This window comes from Pinus tabuliformis, chromosome X (assembly GCF_031772625.1).
Source record: "Pinus tabuliformis cultivar Carrire ecotype Pingquan chromosome X, CPIR1, whole genome shotgun sequence".
NCBI lineage: Eukaryota > Viridiplantae > Streptophyta > Pinopsida > Pinales > Pinaceae > Pinus > Pinus tabuliformis.
Genome location: NC_142308.1, coordinates 3494378 through 3513943, shown reverse-complemented (window position 1 = coordinate 3513943; position 19566 = coordinate 3494378). Strand labels below are relative to the sequence as shown.

Below are 19566 nucleotides of genomic sequence, written 5' to 3'. Positions count from 1 at the left end.
CTGCCGACAATGAAAGAAGTTTTCTCATTAGAAGACATTGATTTTGGGGTTAATCGCTTGGCTAATGGGAAAGCTAAGGACATTGAAGGTTACTAGGTAGAAATCTTAAAAATTGGAGGTCTTGTCCGCATCCCCTACATTCACAAGCTTTTCAATCAAGCAGTCAAGCAAGGGTTCCCTAATCCATGGACTCAAAGCCTCATTATCCCTATTTTTAAAAGTGGGGATACAAATAACCCCTCTAATTATCGGACAATTATGATTAGTCCTCTCCTAGCCAAGTTATATGGTATTATTTTGGAAAGGAAGTTGAGCATATGGCTTGAAAGTGAAGGTAAGCAGGCTAAAGGTCAAGTGGGTTTTAGAAAGCAGCGCTCAACAATAGACCACCTAATTATCGGACAATTATGATCAGTCCTCTCCTAGCCAAGTCCACAAAGCAACAAAAGGGATTGGATAGAAGAGCTAAAGGTTCCTTTTGAGTTGAGAGTTGTCGCTATAACATTATATGAGAATGTAATTGCCAAGTTAAAGAGCAATGAGGGGTGGTCGAAAGATATTAAGTGTAATATTGGAGTTAAACAAGGTTGCCCCCTCTCCCCTACCCTATTTGGCATTTACATTGACAAGCTAGAAGGTTGTTTAGAGGAAGCAGGATGTGCTTGCACGATCTTAGCTAGGATAGTCATCATCCTTCTTCTCTACGCTGACGATATTGTTCTTCTCGCAACATGCCCATTTGATCTTGATAAGCAACTTATACTTTTTAAGGATTTCTGCTCTACCATGGGTATGATTGTTAAAACTGACAAAAAAAAAGTTATGATTATCAAATCCAAGAAGGACACTTACGCTAATTTTATGTATGACAATAGTAACTTGGAGGAAGTGTCTTCCTACAAGTACCTAGGAATTGATATTCATCACAAGCTCAACTGGAACTATAGCATTGAGAAAAGGATTAATGGGGGATGAAAAACTTATTTTGGTCTTGAAAATAATTGTAAAACGACAAACCTCGTAATGTGGGATAGAAAGAAGTTCCTCTTTGAAACTTTAGTCACTCTGGTTATCTTATATGGATGTGAGGTTTGGGGTTGTAACATCTCTAGAGTATCCTGGAGAAAGATTGAGCAAATCTAGAAGCGTTTTATAACATATAACCTCAAAATTAAAAGCAACACACCCTATCCTATTCTCCTTATAGAAGTGGGTCTTTCCCCTATCGAGAGCCTAGCTATGACTAGGGTTTTGTTGTATAGGCACACACTCACAAACATAGGAGACCATAGACTTCCTAAGCTAGCTTTAAATTCTAGCCAAAACCACCTAAGGCTCAAACGAGGTTGGTATAAAGACACCTGGGTCTGGTTAAACCATTGGGAGATCGACAAGAATGTTACATTGCAAAACATTAATAACATTAAAAATATGTTACTTCTAAGTTCAAAGATAAAATGTGGTGTGAGAAAGATTTAGCAGCTAAAAGAAAATTAAGATATTATAAGGAGGTCATCAACCCCACCCTAGAAGATCAAAAGTATCTCTCTGTTTTAACTAGCTCAAAGAAGAAAATTAATATAGCCAATATTAGAACGAACTCTCATGAGCTCCATAGTGAAACGGATCATTGGGCAGTTCCTAAAACACCATGGATGGAAAGGTTCTGCCATCTCTGTGAGACTACGAACATCGAGGATGAAAATCACTTCCTCTTAGAGTGCCCCGCGTACAACCACATTAGATCTCAGTTTCAAAATCTTTGTTGCAATATTGACCTTCCTAGCCTTTTACGTTGTCAAAATTACAATGAGCTCGGGAGACTTCTCTCCAAGCTTTTTGAGCATGGGAATAAAATCTTAAATCAAACTAAATAATTCGTTTCTTTAGGTTTCTTTAGGTCTGATAGACCAAAGTTTGGTCTCAGTGGACGTTAACCATCATCATCATTATTTGTTTTTAATAAATTAATAAACTAATATCACAGTTTCAATATTATTTTTCAAAAACTAGTAATATTTGGTTTTAATAAATTAATTTGAATATTATTTTTCAAAAACTAGCCATTTAATATAGCCCTTACATATTAATATTTTAATAAATTAATAAACTTTTAAATATTATTTTTCAAGAACCAGTATTATTTAGTTTTAATAAATTAATTTAAATATTATTTTTCAAAAACTAACTGTTTAATATAGCCATTACCTATTAATATTTTTAATAAATTAATGAAATAATATCATTATTTAAATAATTTTTCAAAAGCTAGCTGTTTAATATAGTTGTTACTTAATAGTATTTGTTTTTAATATATTAATAAATTAATATTATAATTTAAACATTATTGTTTAAATATAGCTGCTACTTGAAATTATGTCTCTACATTGCTCAATATTTAAGCCTTTGCCATGGTCTGCCCTTGCTCTTCATCTGGTCTTGATGATGAATCACACTTGTTGGTTCGAAAAATGTTGACAAAAAATTCTTTCATATAATTTTTACCCAAAAAACTCTGTTTAAAATATATAACCAATAAAAAATAATATTTTTCACTCCACGTATAACCAATTAAAAAAATCGATAAGATGTGTTAACCCACAAATAATGAAACTTTCAACCAATTAAAAAAATCGATAAGATGTGTTAACCCACAAATAATGAAACTTTCATTTGCAGAAATTACGGGTGCGGACATATGAACGAAGAATTGAGAAGCTTAGTAAAAAACATAGTCCATACCATAAATTGAAAAAGTTAAATAAACCATTGTATTCGAACATAAATAAATAAATAAAGGGTAAAGACTGGGAAGGTTTTTGGAATCCAGATTTCCAAAACGAAATTCCGATCAAATTTTCAGGTCCGTGAATCTCTGTAACCTGCCAGCAAGGGTGTTTTACTATCTTCAAGCAAACCATCAAAGCGTGCTTTACTAACCTCAAGCAAACAATCAAGGTCTGCCTCATTCGCCTATTTCCCTCGGCCGGGGGGTTATTCATACGAGGTGTGCTTTATTTCAGAACCTATGTAGTGTTTTGTTGTTCCGAAGATTATCAGAAGGATTGTCCCTTAAACTACAATAAGTGAGATGTTGATTTTATTGAATTAATCGAGACTGTAAAAATGTGGGCAACATTAATTGAATTGCATGTAAATGATTCATTGAGGCACAAAATCAGAGGGCTTTTGGTGAAATGAAATTATCAGAAACTCTCCGACAATGTTTTTTTACATGCCCTGGATACAATGGGCATCTACCTTGGGGTTTTTTGCCTCTTATAGTCCTTGGTATCATATTCGATAGGCATTTGGGCTTCTACTACAAATGCGTTCCCAGATTGACCCTTATGCGTCAATTGAATGGCCTGTTAATATTATTTTTTAAAATGATAGATTCCATGTCCTCAGGAGCCTTTTTAAAAACATTTATTATTCAAGGTCTTACTAAGTTTTCAAGCTTGCTAGAAATCTTTATTTTTCTTTTGTTTGGTTTACAAGTTGTCAAGGTTGCTAGGATGTCGTAGAGGACTTGTTTTTTGGAAGAACTGATTGCAATGGAAGTTTGTGTATTATACTTTTCTGAGTATATTAATATCAAAATCCATGAAACAGGCCATCATGGGGGAAGAGAGACGCCAAGAAATGATGCAGAATTTGTTTGGAGAAGACCAATCAGAGGATGAAGTAGACTCCGAGCAAGAAGCTGTTCGACAATCAGCATATGTTTCCGTGAGTTAATCTGCACCTACAAATTATTATCATACTTATTATTTGTTCCTGTGTTCCTGTAGTCTGTCGAATGCTCAAAATGTGGGGTGATATTAGAGAAAGCTCCTGTGCTATCAGGGAATGGAAATCCGAGAAATGCTTTGTTTGAACCATATTAAAGTTTTATGGACTTGGATTTAGAGACCTAATAAATGTCAATATTAACTTCTGGGATTTGACAGAGGTCTGAAATCTGCAATTAATTTTCCTTTTCAATTCATATAATATCATATCTTCCCCTCCATGCTTTGCTTATCATGTGTAACTGAGCCTGATGGATTTGCTTCTGGTAATGTAACTTGCATCATAGGATGAAGGCGAAGGGGAAGCTGAAGGCCAAGCTGACGTTGAAGGGGAAGGGGAAGTTGATGTTGAAAGTGAAGGAGAAAGAGCAGATACCGAACCCGAAAGAGAAGAGAGTGAAGAAAAAATGGTTAGAAGTTCACCAGAAAGAGATATTAGCGATCAAAGGGTTGAGAGTGAAGGAAAGGAAGCAGAGAGTGATGCAGAAGGATATGATGCAAGAGAGGCAACCAGTAGAAGACAAGAAATCAGTCTAAGTGTCTCTGAAAGATCTCATGAACAAAAAGATCTAGAGGATGAGGATGGAGAAGTTGAACAAGTCAGAGAACTAAGGTGATTCAAGTCTTGCACATTACAATTTAGCATTTATTTAATGTGGCTACTGCTACTGTCTGCCTAATCATCTGGTGGAGGGAGCCGTTTTTTAAATCGTATGCCTCCAGCTTTTGTAGGAAGAAGATATTATAGTAGGCTAAAACTTATTCCTTTTGTTTTGCTTCCTTGCTTGCTTGTTTTGCTTCCAGGTATTTGGTTATCCATATAACAAGAGCTGGTGCAGGTTGTCATTTTTGATAAGTCACTATAATGTAACAATGAACTAGATTCAAGTACATTGCTAGATGTCTCTGGTTGCTATATTGAATTTATGCAGAACTCAACTTGATTTAATCAGGACATTTTCTTTCCTTCTAGTATAAAGGCTAGATTTTCATCTGGACAATGTGTTTTACTAGTTAGAATAACTGTTTCTTATTTATATTGTGATCCAAAACCAGACATGAAGAAATCACTTCATTTAGTTTCTATGACATAAATTTTATTTCTTTGTGGAACTCAGTGATCAAGGTGATGGTCACCATGTAACTCGTTCAGCAGCAGATATGCGTGATGTTTTTGGTTATTCTGACGAGGAAGAACAACCAGAATATGCTGCTCAGCATAGTCCAATGCAAAGTGCGGGTGTAAGTACAAAGATGTTCAACTCATGATAGAAATATAATCAAATATTATATTCAATCATTGTTAGAACATGATGAGTAAGGATTGTCTACACTTTTGTTTAATAATGTTTCTTATAGGTTAAAGTCTAGACTGATTGGAACTGTTTGCCAGCACTCCCATTGACACGTCTTATTTCTATAATAGCATATTTATGTTCACTGAACTGCATGGTGGTATAAATAATGTTTAATGAAATTGATTTCTTTATTAATTTGCAGAGGGCTGCTTCAGAGGAGGGAGGAAGTGAACAAAGGGGATTACATCCGGAAGATATAATACACGATGAAGTGGATCAGTATGAATCAGAAGACGAACAACAATACGAGCAAAGGCAAAAGGAGAAACCAGTAGGTCCTCCCTTAGAGCTGGAGTTTCCATTACGCCCACCTCCAGGTCAACCAGACAAGGTGAATCACCAGAGATGTTTTGTCAGACATAAATTTTACCTAGTCCAGATTTTCACCTTTCGTGCAACTTGGATCCGCTTTTCTTCTCTTGTACTTGGAAGTTCAAAAGTGGATGCAGTTCATGGACTGTGCACCACCATTCAAAATACTTGGAGTTTTATCAACAACAGCGGTCATTTTCACATTAATCTTTTATATTGGTCCCTTTAAGAGGCAGTCAAAATCCACTGGCTTTTATTTTTTAATTAAAGTGTCGTACTGTTCTTCTCTGTTACAACAACAGCAGATATCTGTGTCACTGTAGACAACTCAGATCTGTTATAGGTTTTTATTTTGAACAAACTTCCTCTTATCGTGGTTGAGGTTAATGTGCCCAGATTTAGCTTTATGAGGTGTCCATTAGCACAAGTCATTTTGGTGACTTTTTGGCTAAGCAGCTGCGAATGGGAGGTATCTATTCTCCCAAAGTCACCCAGGACTTGAACCTGTCCCCAACTGCTGTTGCGTGTAGTGGCTTGTGTCCACAAGTGCGAGTGCTAGCATGTCACAGGAAGGACTTCAAATCTGAATGAACATCAAATACTTAAATGATCACGACAAGAAATTCTCGACAGAAGACACCATAAGGTTGTGTTGCTCAACAATTCGTAGAATGACTAAACTCTATTCAGCTGAAAACATGCAACACAACAATTACTTAATGTTAAAACATCATAACAGTACTCTGAAAATACAGCTCTTGGGCTCATAACAATGCTTTCTCACACTTTATGCTATAATAACTGATGGAAGGACATAGAGATCAGTGCTAAATCCAACAAGGCCAACGGAGTCAAGGTGAATCAAATGGCAATGAGGTGTAGGAGAAAACCCTCCAAGGAGTTGGCTTATTTCCTTCAGGAATTAGGATTTGAGACTAGAACCACAAGGCTAAACAATCCCTCAACCAAATAACATCTACAATGAACATAAGGTCTACAAGAAGGGGCTTCAATGGAAGGCAACCTTCACCATCCAAAGTCAACTATGACTTGATGAAATCGCGTAATACTTCAACGAAGGAACCACAAGGAAGAGCAAAACATGGTATCAAATGTTCATCAAATCAATAAAGGAAGAATGCAAACAAAACGTAAACTTCTTCCTTCCAAGTGATAAAGTTATCCTTTAATGAATTGATCTTGAAAGGCTCGTAGAAGATTTGAACGTTCCACCATTAATTTTCATGCACCAAAATAAAATCATGTAGGAAAAGCTTCAATAGTTGACAACATTCGTCCACAAAGAAAGAACCCTTAACACCATAAATGCTCTAGGAAAGATATATTGATTAGGCTTCAATAAGAGAGAGCTCTCCAAGATCCAACCATTAGTACAATTAAGGAAGTGCATTTGTTATATAAATGATGCTAAACTTCCTTTACAATAAAATAATATTATATCTCATGATTCCTTAGGCCTAGCTTAGTGTTGGAGGTAAGCCTTACCTTTGCTGAAGATGATATCATATCCCTTGTCCTCAAGGTTAGCTACCAAAACGAGATTCTGCCTCAATCCTGGAACATAGATAACATCTCTGAGATGAAATGGATTAATTGACAGTACTAACTCCTCTAGCTGCATATTGACCATCATCTCCTAGCTCAATCTAAAACTGCATGTCCTTCTCCTTTCGGTGGCTGAAACTCTTCTTGTTCCCGGTCATGTGGAAGGATGTTCTTGAATCAATATACCATATATTGCTATTTGTCGAGCTGGCCATGCAAGCTATCAATGAGATTTTTTTTTCAAACTGGGAAAAAATGCATTTACCTTTGCCAATGCAACTATATGATCCTTACTGGACTCCTTTTGTTTAGGACACCTAGTGGCATATTGTCCAAACTCATGGCAATGGAAGCACTTGATCTTGCTTAGATCCTTCTTCTTGCCCTTTTGATTGGACTTGGCCTCTCCTTGGTTCTTCTTGCCCTTGGCCTTACCCGCAAGAGAAAAATTCCAGTGTTCCATGGGTTGGGTGCACATACCCCTCACACCCCACGTACTTAGGACAGGGGGGTGTTTGGGGGTGTGTTTCCCCATGTCGTGGGGAGACGCAGGGGGTGCGTTTCCCCTGTGTGTAGGACCTGACTCCCCAAAAGGGGTGCTTTTGGGCGTCCCCCCTCAAATTTGTCTAATAACACTTAATAATATTTTTTTTGAAAGTTCACATATTAAAACACTTAAAAAGAAAAAAACAAAACTTAAAAAAAAAAATGAAAAATAAAACAAAACTAAAAAGTCAAAAAGTTAAAATTTATCGAGGTTAACTTACCTATTCATTTCCCAAATTCTCTTACCTGTCTTCAAGCTTTGCTGAGTGCTCTCTTGCCGTCGTCGAGCTGTGCTCTCTTGCCGCCGTCGAGCTATGATCTCTTGCCCTCCGTCGAGCTGTGATCTCTTGCCCGCTGTCTAGCTGTGCTCTCTTGCCTGCCGTTGAGCTGTGCTCTCTTGCCTGCCATCGAGTTGTGCTCTCTTGTCCGTCGTCGAGCTATGCTCTCTTGCTCTTGAGCTCTGCTCTCTTGCATGCCATCAAGCTCTTCTAGAATGATGAATGATGAATGATGAATTTAATTTTTAAATCAATGTAGATTATAGAATGATGAAAGATGAATGATATGGATCAATGTGTTTTAATATTTCATTATGGAATCTCATGGTATGGATGAATGATGAGGATGGATCAATGTATGCGACTATTTAATTCAATTATGAATTTAAATTTTATGTGTGAATGAATGTATTGCTATTAGTCTATTTATGCTTTCATTAGTTTGTTATTTGTAACCCAAAGGAACCCAACAGCTCGCCTGACACGTAACTACCAATAAACCTATGGGGAGCTATGATATGTCCTCCTCCTCGTAGACCGGATCACAACAGGGGGGATTTGAATTTTGAACCTGGGTATTTAGAGTTTCATCGATTTCACATTCTCGAATTAACCAATTGAGCCGCCCCCTGGGACTATTTATGCTTTCATTGTTGAATATGAACTTGAAATGTGTGTGTGTGTGTGTATATATATATATATATAATTAAAAATTATATACCACGTTGTCCACCTGAACCGCCGAAATTTCCCTAAAATTTGAGGGTACTCCCACACGTCTCCCTACACTCGTGTCTCCCTGCATCGGAGTCGTGTTGGAACATAGCAAAATTATCCTCTTTGTTAAAATTGGACAACTAGGTCCAAACTCCATGTTCTGATGCTCAGAGTAAGAGGCTAATATTTTTGTTGGATTCCTCTTTCTGAGAGGTGTAAAATCCATATAAAAATAGTCTTAATCCGATGAGCAGAACTTATATTTTGAATTTATTATTCTTAATAAATTATATGTGCAAGGTCAGCCAGTTTTGTAATGTAGGCTCACATGCCCAACAGATGTGTCACACACCCTCATTGATGGATATATATACAGGAAAAGTTGGAGAGAATTTGAACACAACTCAACTCACATCTTCCTCTCTCATCCTAAAAGTACGAGCTACCAGGAGGGTTGTTGTGACACATGCTGGGCTGGCTGACCAAAGGAGACTTTGCTGGTTGAAGCATCCTGTTGATCGCCGAAACGAACACATTCATTTTTCTTGTTTCTGATTTGTCTTCTGTAAGATCTGCTTATATGTTCTATCTGCATTTTGCTTATCTACTTGTATGATTGCTGTGAGAAAAGTGAAATTGCTCTTAGCATAGAACATCTACAAAACTTTACATGGTATCAGAGCTGAGGTGAAGACAAACTCACTTCAAGTGATCTCCTCTCCACGTCTTGGGTTTTGAAGAAGGAGATTCACACTAGATCACGCCGGCCTAGTATGATGCCCTAAGGGAGAACGCAGTCATGAAGTCATACGCTATGCAATCATACGCTGGAGTTATGTATACGCTGTGCAAGGAGTTATGTATACGATGAAAACACATATATAACGCAGAGGAGGTTCTGGCAGTCATATGCTGGAGTTATGTATACGCAAGAAATGAAAATGTGTGGAAAAGGAGAATGGAATCAATTACTTTATCCACCGCAGCACATTGCAATACGTTGCTTTCGTTTGCTTTGCTGCTGCTACTTCGCACAGGTAAACAGGTGGCTCTCCCATTTTGGGTATATCACGTGAATGAATGTTCTGTGCAAAATGACTGAAGGTCGGATTCAGCCCAGTATTTAGTAGCAGAGTAGGGTTGATTCACAGTGCTTCTTGTCGAGAAGAGAAGAGAAGAAAATGGCGGCGATTGGTTCAAGTTTGAGCGAGCAGCCGCCTCGGCCTCTGGCGAGGTCGAACACAATGGCGAACATTTCTGAATCGGCAATTGACAGTGAAGTCGTCCCTCCGAAGCTCCGCGACATCGCAACGATCCTTCGTGTGGCGAATGAGATTGAGCCTGAAAGACCTCGAGTTGCATTCCTCTGCCGGTTCTATGCATTCGAAAGAGCCCATAAGCTCAATCCCACGTCAAGCGGCAGAGGTGTTCGCCAGTTCAAGACGGCTCTCCTGCAAAGACTCGAAAGGCATGTAGCCGCAGTGATAACGAGCACGGAAGAACCGCAGGTAGAGCCGCATGCATAACATGATAGCCGCAGTGATACAGTCAGCCGCAGTAATGAAACCATCGTCGAGATCCCTCACAGTCAATGAAGAATGCATACGCAATCATAAGCAACAGGCTTATGAAGAAATACAAACGCAGTCAATGGGTCAATAAGACGCAGTGAGTCAACAAGACCTGTTCACGCATTCCTCTGCCATTCTATACATATATACGCTATACAGGTATGCCCATTCTTCATGAAGTCTGGAACAGGGATGGCCATTTTACGGTTTGGAACAGGTATGGCCATTCTACATATTTATGGCAAATTATAACTGTGACAACCGCAGTAAAGGAAGGGTAGCCGCAGTTGAGGAATAACGAAGCTGCTGGAAATGAAGACCTTGCCATAGTATATGCATTGCTAGCCACAGTATACGCTGCTCGTTGTATGTATATGCATTGCTAGCCACAGTATACGCTGCTCGTTGTATGTATATGCATTGCTAGCCACAGTAAATATATACACGCTGATCATCGAGATAACCTACACATCAAGGTATATGAAACATTAATACGTTGTACATATAGTTCACTGTTAATATAACGCAGTCATTGCAGCAACACTCCAATGACTACGTATACGCAGGCAATATATACGCAGCAAATGGCACATAACTGAGGTACATATATGCAGCAAATGGAAATATATATATACATAGTAATATACATGTTGTAGTACCGCTGTAAGGGAAGACAGTCATGATATACGCATAGCATGGAGATACAGTCCTGTAATGAAGAACACAGTCTTGTAATAGAGTCATACGCATGAAGAGCACCATATACGCTGTCAATATATGCAGCTAGAACTCTCTTACGTTCTGGGCCAAAGCATATTTTGGCATACATATAGTTCAATATATATTTGTGTATTGATCTGAGCTCTTGCTAGCTCATATATCCTCAGTAGTAATTCTTGGTTATAATATCAGAACTCAAAGATGCAATCCCGATCTCATTAAGGATGAGCCTCTCAAACGTTGTCACAAGCCTGTTGACAGTGTGAGGTAGTCTAGATGGACAACATGTAAACCTTTGCGTATTGTAAGTGACAGCGTGGCACATAAGACAACCTTAAGGCAGCAACATAATGATGATTCATATTAGCATGGGCAGCATGTAGCATGATGATGAATAGGGTTGCATAATAATGGAAAATGCAGAATAATGGGCAGCATGATGATGAAGGCAGATGAGATGGTGCTCCACTGTAAGATGCAACTAATGGACGAAATGGATAGCTGAAGCAGTCACCTTAGAGAATCAGTTGAAGCAATATGTCTTCAACTGATCTCTGTAGATATCAAAAGTCAAAGTGTTGACTTCTGTTGTAATTAGAAGCTGGCATTAAGAGGGAGACTACCACTGCATATACTCCCGAGCAGAATGGTGTTGCTGAACGCAAGAATAGGACTATTGTGGAAGCTGCCCGTGCCATGCTATGTGACCAGGGTCTTCCAAAGTTTCTGTGGGGAGAAGCTGCAAATACTGCTGTGTACATTCAAAACCGATGCCCTCATTCCGCTTTGGACTCCAAAACTCCCGAAGAGGTTTTCTCTGGTAAGAAACCTGATGTCTCACATTTTAGAATTTTTGGATGTCCTGTCTATTTTCATGTGCCGAAAGAAAAGAGAAGTAAGCTGGATGCTACTGGGAAGAAAGGAATGTTTGTGGGCTACAGTGAGACTTCTAAGTCATATAGTGTCTATGTACCTGGTCAAAGGGAAGTAGAGATAAGCCATGATGTCACTTTTGACGAAGATGCTTCCCTGAAGAAAGTAGTAGATCTTCCTAGATCTGAAGAAAACCATGAAGAAAGACTTGGAAATCTGGAAGAACCCCAGGATGAGACTATGCCTGATGTTGAGGGGCCAATGGACCCTATTGATCCTTCCCCTTGTCTAGGAAAGAGGCCATCATGGCTCAGGGACACCCTCGAAGATGCTGAGGGTCATGCTGCCCCAAGGGGAACATTCGAGAAAGCAAGAAGCCGTGTAGATACCAAGGGTATCTAGCTGCCATGAGTACTATTATACAATCTGAACCTGGATCTTTTGAGGAAGCCATCAAGCATCAAGTCTGGAAGGATGCTATGCATGAAGAATATGAGGCTATTATGAAGAATGATGTCTGGGATGTGGTCCCGAGACCGAAGGACAAATCTGTTGTCACCGCTAAATGGTTTTACAAGATTAAACATGGATCTGATGGGAGTGCTGAAAAGTTTAAGGCAAGATTTGTTGCCCGTGGCTTCTCTCAAAAGGAAGGAATTGACTATGACGATATATTTGCACCTGTGGCTCGATATACCACCATCCGATCCATCATAGCCCTTGCTGCTACGCAAGGATGGAGTCTTCATCAGATGGATGTCAAGACCGCTTTTCTGCATGGTGCAATAAAGGAAGAGGTGTATGTAGAACAACCTCTGGGATTTGAAGTTCAAGATCGAGACACTTATGTCTGCAGGTTGAAGAAAGCCCTCTATGGGTTAAAGCAAGCACCCAGAGCTTAGTATGAGAGGATGGATAGTTACTTGATGAAGCTGGGCTTCACTCGAAGCAATGCTGATCCAAACCTTTACTTTAAGGTTGAGGAAGGAAAGCCTCTCATTCTAGTGCTGTATGTGGACGACCTCTTCCTGACAGGTGATGACCCTCTCATTCATCAATGTAAGAGGGAGCTTGCTGCTGAGTTCGAGATGAAAGACCTAGGACTGATGCACTATTTCCTAGGCCTGGAGGTCTGGCAGAGACCTGGAGAGATTTTCCTTTCTCAAGGAAAGTATATTGTGAAGCTTCTGGAAAGATTTGGGATGGTGGATTGTAAGTCCGTGTCGACACCAATGGAACTCAACTTCAAAAAGTTGAGTGGCAGCGCTGCAGGGCCTATCTTGGCCAATCCTACTGAGTATCGTCAACTCATAGGAGCTTTGATGTTCTTAGTGAACACCCGTCCGGACATATGTTTTGCAGTGAATACTTTGAGTCAACAGATGGTTGAGCCTCATCATTTTCACTGGGTTGGTGCCAAGAATCTTTTGAGATATCTTCGGGGCACGATAAACCATGGGCTGAGATACACTGCCGGGAGTGTGATACTCCGGGGATATACTGATGCCGATTGGGCTGGCAGTGTGGTGGATCGTAAGAGCACATCTGGATGCTGTTTCAATCTTGGTTCTGCTTCGATCTCATGGATGAGCAGGAAGCAGAAGTCGGTGGCTTTGAGCACCGCAGAGGCCGAATACATTGCTGCTAGTATGGCCTGTTGTGAAGCAGTTTGGTTGAGGAAGCTCTTTAGTGAGCTGTTCCAACATGTGCTAGATACCACTGTAATACTCTGTGATAATCAGAGTGGGATTCGTATGACTGAGAATCCTGTGTTCCACGACCGATCCAAGCATATTGATATCAGGTACCACTTTATCCGGGATATGGTACAGCGAGGCGCCGTAAGGCTCGATCATATAGGAACTGATGAGCAGGTCGCGGATATTCTCACTAAGCCCCTGGGGAAGGTCAAGTTCCTAACCTTCCGTGAGAGTCTTGGTGTCGTGGAAAGACCCTATGATATGGGTCCTGTTGGACGATGAGCTCTGGGAGCTCTGGGGGGCTTTGGGGATAGCTTCTCGGAGCTATAAGCACTCATAATGCTTCTGCCCCACCCTTGTGATTATTGAGCTGGTTCGCCACTCATTTAATCTGTGCCCCGTTTGCATCCTACCCATTGAGTTCAGGGCTCATGGGAAGTACCTCTCATTTGGCCAATGAGGTGTGGAAAAGCTAGAGACTATTAGCAAAGACTGATGGACGCATCAGAGATTGCCGTACTCTCTATCTAGGATGGCATGGTCCAACCACTTGATCTGGGATCAAGATTTGTGAGGTCTGGGACCTCTGGACTGATTATGTCAGTCGGGGAATGATGTCTTTGTGACTGACCCACTTCTGTTTTGAAATAAAGAAGCCAGCAAAGCAAGTTTCGGCGGGATGACTCACGATGTTAATTGCACTAATAGATGGAGTTCTCCCTAGTTGAGAGGGAGTGTTAAAATTGGACAACTAGGTCCAAACTCCATGTTCTGATGCTCAGAGTAAGAGGCTAATATTTTTGTTGGATTCCTCTTTCTGAGAGGTGTAAAATCCATATAAAAATAGTCTTAATCCGATGAGCAGAACTTATATTTTGAATTTATTATTCTTAATAAATTATATGTGCAAGGTCAGCCAGTTTTGTAATGTAGGCTCACATGCCCAACAGATGTGTCACACACCCTCATTGATGGATATATATACAGGAAAAGTTGGAGAGAATTTGAACACAACTCAACTCACATCTTCCTCTCTCATCCTAAAAGTACGAGCTACCAGGAGGGTTGTTGTGACACATGCTGGGCTGGCTGACCAAAGGAGACTTTGCTGGTTGAAGCATCCTGTTGATCGCCGAAACGAACACATTCATTTTTCTTGTTTCTGATTTGTCTTCTGTAAGATCTGCTTATATGTTCTATCTGCATTTTGCTTATCTACTTGTATGATTGCTGTGAGAAAAGTGAAATTGCTCTTAGCATAGAACATCTACAAAACTTTACACTCTTCCTTCTCAACCTTCGACCCCTTGCCATTGTTGCTCTCGAAAAGATTGAGTTTGAGTTACTCCTGAATGAAATCACTCCACAGGTGTTCCCAATTTGGCAGTTTATCTTATTCAGTAATCCCTTGAACGAAGGTAGCCCACTCCTTGGTAAACTAGTCTGTAGCAACCCGCACCAGTTCTCTGTCATATGGTTTCTCCCTTATAGCTGCAAGCTCATCATGAACGTTCTAAACTTTGGTGAGATAGGAAGTTACGTTCTCACCCTTTGCATCTTGGTTTTCTTCAACTTTTCCTTGAGAATCATTTTACGATTTTTGGAGGGATCCTCATATAACTTCACAGCGACATCCGACATTTCCTTTGTGGTATCCTTACCAGAAACATGTAGAACTATATGATCCCGAACTCCATCTAGGATCATCATCTTGGCTTGGCCATCTCCCTTTGGAACTGCCGTAACTGGTTTGGATCTAAAGGTTTTGCAATACCTTTTTCTGCATAATCCTTCAGTCCAAACTCGTCTAACAAGAATGACATCCGGACTTTCCAAACACCAAAGTTCAAGGCGCCATCAAGTCTATCTTGATCTCTCAATCCTGCTGTGGCCATCTCTCAAATCTGAAATTTGTGTGCTGGTCGATTTTGTTCACTGCTCTGATACCATGTAGAAAATCCACGAAATTCTGCAACTGCTAATATGAACAATTTGAAATTAATTTCTTTTCATATAGACACATAATTTCTCCACTTATTTTGCAGCGGAATAGGAACAAAAATAAAGACACAATCACACAATTCAACAACACAATTTTTCTAGGGAATCGAACTGGGAAAGCCCTTTGCTTGCTTGAGAATTTTATTAATAGAAGAATGAGCAATAATTCTCTTACAAAACAACTTTGTTTCAATAGAGAATACAGTGATCTCCTTGCTTGAACTAAGCTTGAACAAATATGCAAGACCCTTGACCTGCTTGCTTTCTTGCCTTGCCTAAATGAGCTCGAAATCCTTGCGCAAATCTTGGAAATAGCCTTCTATTTCCTAGCGCATAAGGAGCTCCTGTTTCTTAGGAATTTCCTCCTATTTCCTAGCGCATTCGCAAGGCAATTCTTCCATTTATCAACTCGCACAAGCCTCCTGCTCGACATGCTCTCTCACAGGCTCACACACAAAACTCGTGCTCAAGAATGAATACAATTGTGCCTTTGTTCCTCCTTATAAGCAATTCAAATGGCTAAATTTGACAAAGTATTGTAGGAAATTGATTTTGTGATTGATGAGTTAATTGAGTTGAAGTGACTCATGCAACTCGTCTCATCTCAATTCTAGAACTTGAGATTCAATAACTCATCCTTTTCCCAAATTAATTCACACTAGAAGACAATAAACTCAGCCTTCCACTTTTGTACATTAGTTAATTGCTTCATAACTCGTCCTAACTTTTAGGAACAAATCATAAATTATAGGAATTCGTCTAACTTATAGGGAACTCGAGCACGTCAAGGAGAAACTCGTTGAGGTCCCTTTGATTAAGGCACAAATCAAGGAACCTTTCTCGCTACTATTTTCAACAATCTTCAAGCTACCTCATAAAAAGTGCAAATCGATCCTCCAAAATAGTGACTTAAAGCCTCCAAATGGGGCTGCTCTTCCAAAACAACTCCATAAAAGGTGTAATATGATGCTTCATTACCTTCAAAATAGGTCTAAATTGAGTGCCCATAGTCATATCTTAGGTCAAGGGATCTCCATGAAGCGTGGAGATGATTTTCCAAGTCAAAAATTAGCCATGAAACCCTCAAACAGCCATATTGACATCCAAATACAATGGGGTTGATCTTTAAGTTTGGCTCATTAGTCTTCAAGTTGTTATGTCCACACCATCCTAATTGTTTGAGGTAAGTGCCGCATCTTCTCTCCAAGCATTGATACTTCAAAAAGTCACCTAAGTGAACCATACATGTCATCCAAGTTACCCCCATATTTTTCATAGTCTCTCAAGAGACAGGTTGGTCCTCATAAATAATGAAAGGAGGCTCAAAGATGCAATTTTGGAAGAGCACTCTTCACTCTTCCACATAGCATGTGATAGGGATGTCCATGTATGCATGTATAGCCCAAAAATACTTTGGAAGGTGTGACTGAAACCTCGGGATATGTGAGCTGCCTTGAAAAAGGTGAAATGGCCCAGGAATCAGAATGAAACCAGCAGTCCAAACAATGCATTGCCACATCAACAAAGCACTTCTGTTCATAAACATGCATCCATGAAATTCTGCAACTGCTAATATGGACAATGTGAAACTAATTTCTTTTCATGCAGACACATAATTTCTCCACTTATTTTGCAGCGGAATAGGAACAGAAATAAAGACACAATCACACAATCACACAATTCAACAACACAATTTTTCTAGGGAACCCAACTGGGAAAGGCCTTTCCTTGCTTGAGAATTTTATTGATAGAAGAATGAGCAATAAATCTCTTACAAAACAACTTTGTTTCAATAGAGAATACAATGATCTCCTTGCTCGAACTAAGCTTGAACAAATCTGCAAGACCCTTGATCTGCTTGCTTTCTTGCCTTGCCTGAATGAGGCCGAAATCCTTGCGCAAATCTTGGAAATAGCCTCCTATTTCCTAGCGCATAAGGATCTCCTATTTCTTAGGATTTTCCTCCTATTTCCTAGTGCATTCCCAAGGCAATTCTCCCCTCTATCAGCTCGCACAAGCCTCCTGTTCGACTGGCTCTCTCACAAGCTCACACACAAAACTCATGCTCAAGAATGAATACAATTGTGCCTTCGTTCCTCCTTATAAGCAATTCAAATGGCTAAATTTGACAAAGTATACTATAGGAAATTGATTTTGTGATTGATGAGTTAATTGAGTCGAACTAATTCATGCAACCCATCTCATCTCAATTCTAGAACTTGAGATTCAATCACTTGTCCTTTTCCCAAATTAAGTCACACTAGAAGACAATAAACTCGGCCTTCCACTTTTGTACATTAGTTAATTGCTAAATAACTCGTCCTAACTTTTAGGAACAAATCATAAATTATAGGAATTCATCTAACTTATAGGGAATGTTGATTAAGGCACAAATCAAGGAACCTTTCTCGCTACTATTTTCAACAATCTTCAAGCCACCTCATAAAAAGTGCAAATCGATCCTCCAAAATAGTGACTTAAAGCCTCTAAATGGGGCTGCTCTTCCAGAACAGCTCCATAAATGGTGTAATATGATGCTTCATTACCTTCAAAATAGGTCTAAATTGAGTGCCCACAGTCATATCTTAGGTCAAGGGATCTCCATGAAGCACGGGGATGATTTTCCAAGTTAAAAATTAACCATGAAACCCTCAAACAGCCATATTGACATCCAAATACAATGGGGTTGATCTTTAAGTTTGGCTCATTATTCTTCAAGTTGTTATGTCCACACCATGCTAATTGTTTGAGGTAAGTGCTGCATCTTATCTCCAAGCATTGATACTTCAAAACGTCACCTAAGTGAACCATACAAGTCATCCAAGTTACCCCCATAGTTGTCATAGTCTCTCAAGAGACAGGTTGGCCCTCATAAATAATGAAAGGAGGCTCAAAGATGCAATTTTGGAAGAGCACTCTGCACTCTTCCACATAGCATGTGATAAGGATGTCCATGTATGCATGTATAGCCCAAAAATACTTAGGAAGGTGTGACCGAAACCTCGGGATATGTGAGCTGCCTTGAAAATGGTGAAAATGCCTAGGAATCAGAATGAAAACAGCAGTCCAAAGAATGCATTGCCACATCAACAAAGCACTCCTGTTCATCAACATGCATCCACGAAATTCTGCAACTGCTAATATGAACAATGTGAAACTAATTTCTTTTCATACAAACACATAATTTCTCCACTTATTTTGCAGCGGAATAGGAACAGAAATAAAGACACTATCAGACAATTCAACAACGCAATTTTTCTAGGGAACCCAACTGGGAAAGCCCTTTCCTTGCTTGAAAATTTTATTAATAGAAGAATGAGCAATAAATCTCTTACAAAACAACTTTGTTTCAATAGAGAATACAATGATCTCCTTGCTTGAACTAAGCTTGAACAAATCTGCAAGACCCTTGATCTGCTTGCTTTCTTGCCTTGCCTGAATGAGCCCGAAATCCTTGCGTAAATCCTGGAAATAGCCTCCTATTTCCTAGTGCATAAGGAACTCCTATTTCTTAGGAATTTCCTCCTATTTCCTAGCGCATTCCCAAGGCAATTCTTCCCTCTATCAACTCGCACAAGCCTCCTGCTTGACTCGCTCTCTCACAAGCTCACACACAAAACTCGTGCTCAAGAATGAATACAATTGTGCCTTCGTTCCTCCTTATAAGCAATTCAAATGGCTAAATTTGACAAAGTATATTATAGGAAATTGATTTTGTGATTGATAAGTTAATTGATTTGAACTAACTCATGCAACTCGTCTCATCTCAATTCTAGAACTTGAGATTCAATCACTTGTCCTTTTCCCAAATTAACTCACACTAGAAGACAATAAACTTGGCCTTCCACTTTTGTACATTAGTTAATTGCTTCATAACTCGTCCTAACTTTTAGGAACAAATCATAAATTATAGGAATTCATCTAACTTATAGGGAACTCGAGCACGCCAAGGAGAAACTCGTTGAGGTCCCTTTGATTAAGGCACAAATCAAGGAACCTTTCTCGCTACTATTTTCAACAATCTTCAAGCCACCTCATAAAAAGTGCAAATCGATCCTCCAAAATAGTGACTTAAAGCCTCCAAATGGGGCTGCTCTTCCAAAACAGCTCCATAAAAGGTGTAATATGAT

At 39.4% G+C, this 19566-nt stretch overlaps 1 protein-coding gene across 3 annotated transcripts in view; it reads left to right on the top strand.

Moving 5' to 3' along the window:
• Positions 1-2775: 2775 nt before the first annotated feature.
• The window catches only part of LOC149137988 (protein LEO1 homolog), a 51286-nt gene continuing 34495 nt past the window's right edge, over positions 2776-19566 (top strand). For 2 of the 3 annotated variants that reach the window (XM_089446449.1, XM_089446447.1), the window contains exons 1-5: positions 2776-3007; positions 3616-3732; positions 4082-4407; positions 4913-5036; positions 5295-5483. In XM_089446449.1, coding sequence (XP_089302575.1) covers positions 3622-3732; positions 4082-4407; positions 4913-5036; positions 5295-5483 — 750 coding nt within the window. In that variant the 5' untranslated portion in view covers positions 2776-3007; positions 3616-3621. The remainder of the gene's footprint in view (positions 3008-3615; positions 3733-4081; positions 4408-4912; positions 5037-5294; positions 5484-19566) is intronic. The other variant, XM_089446448.1, reaches the window with a different exon arrangement.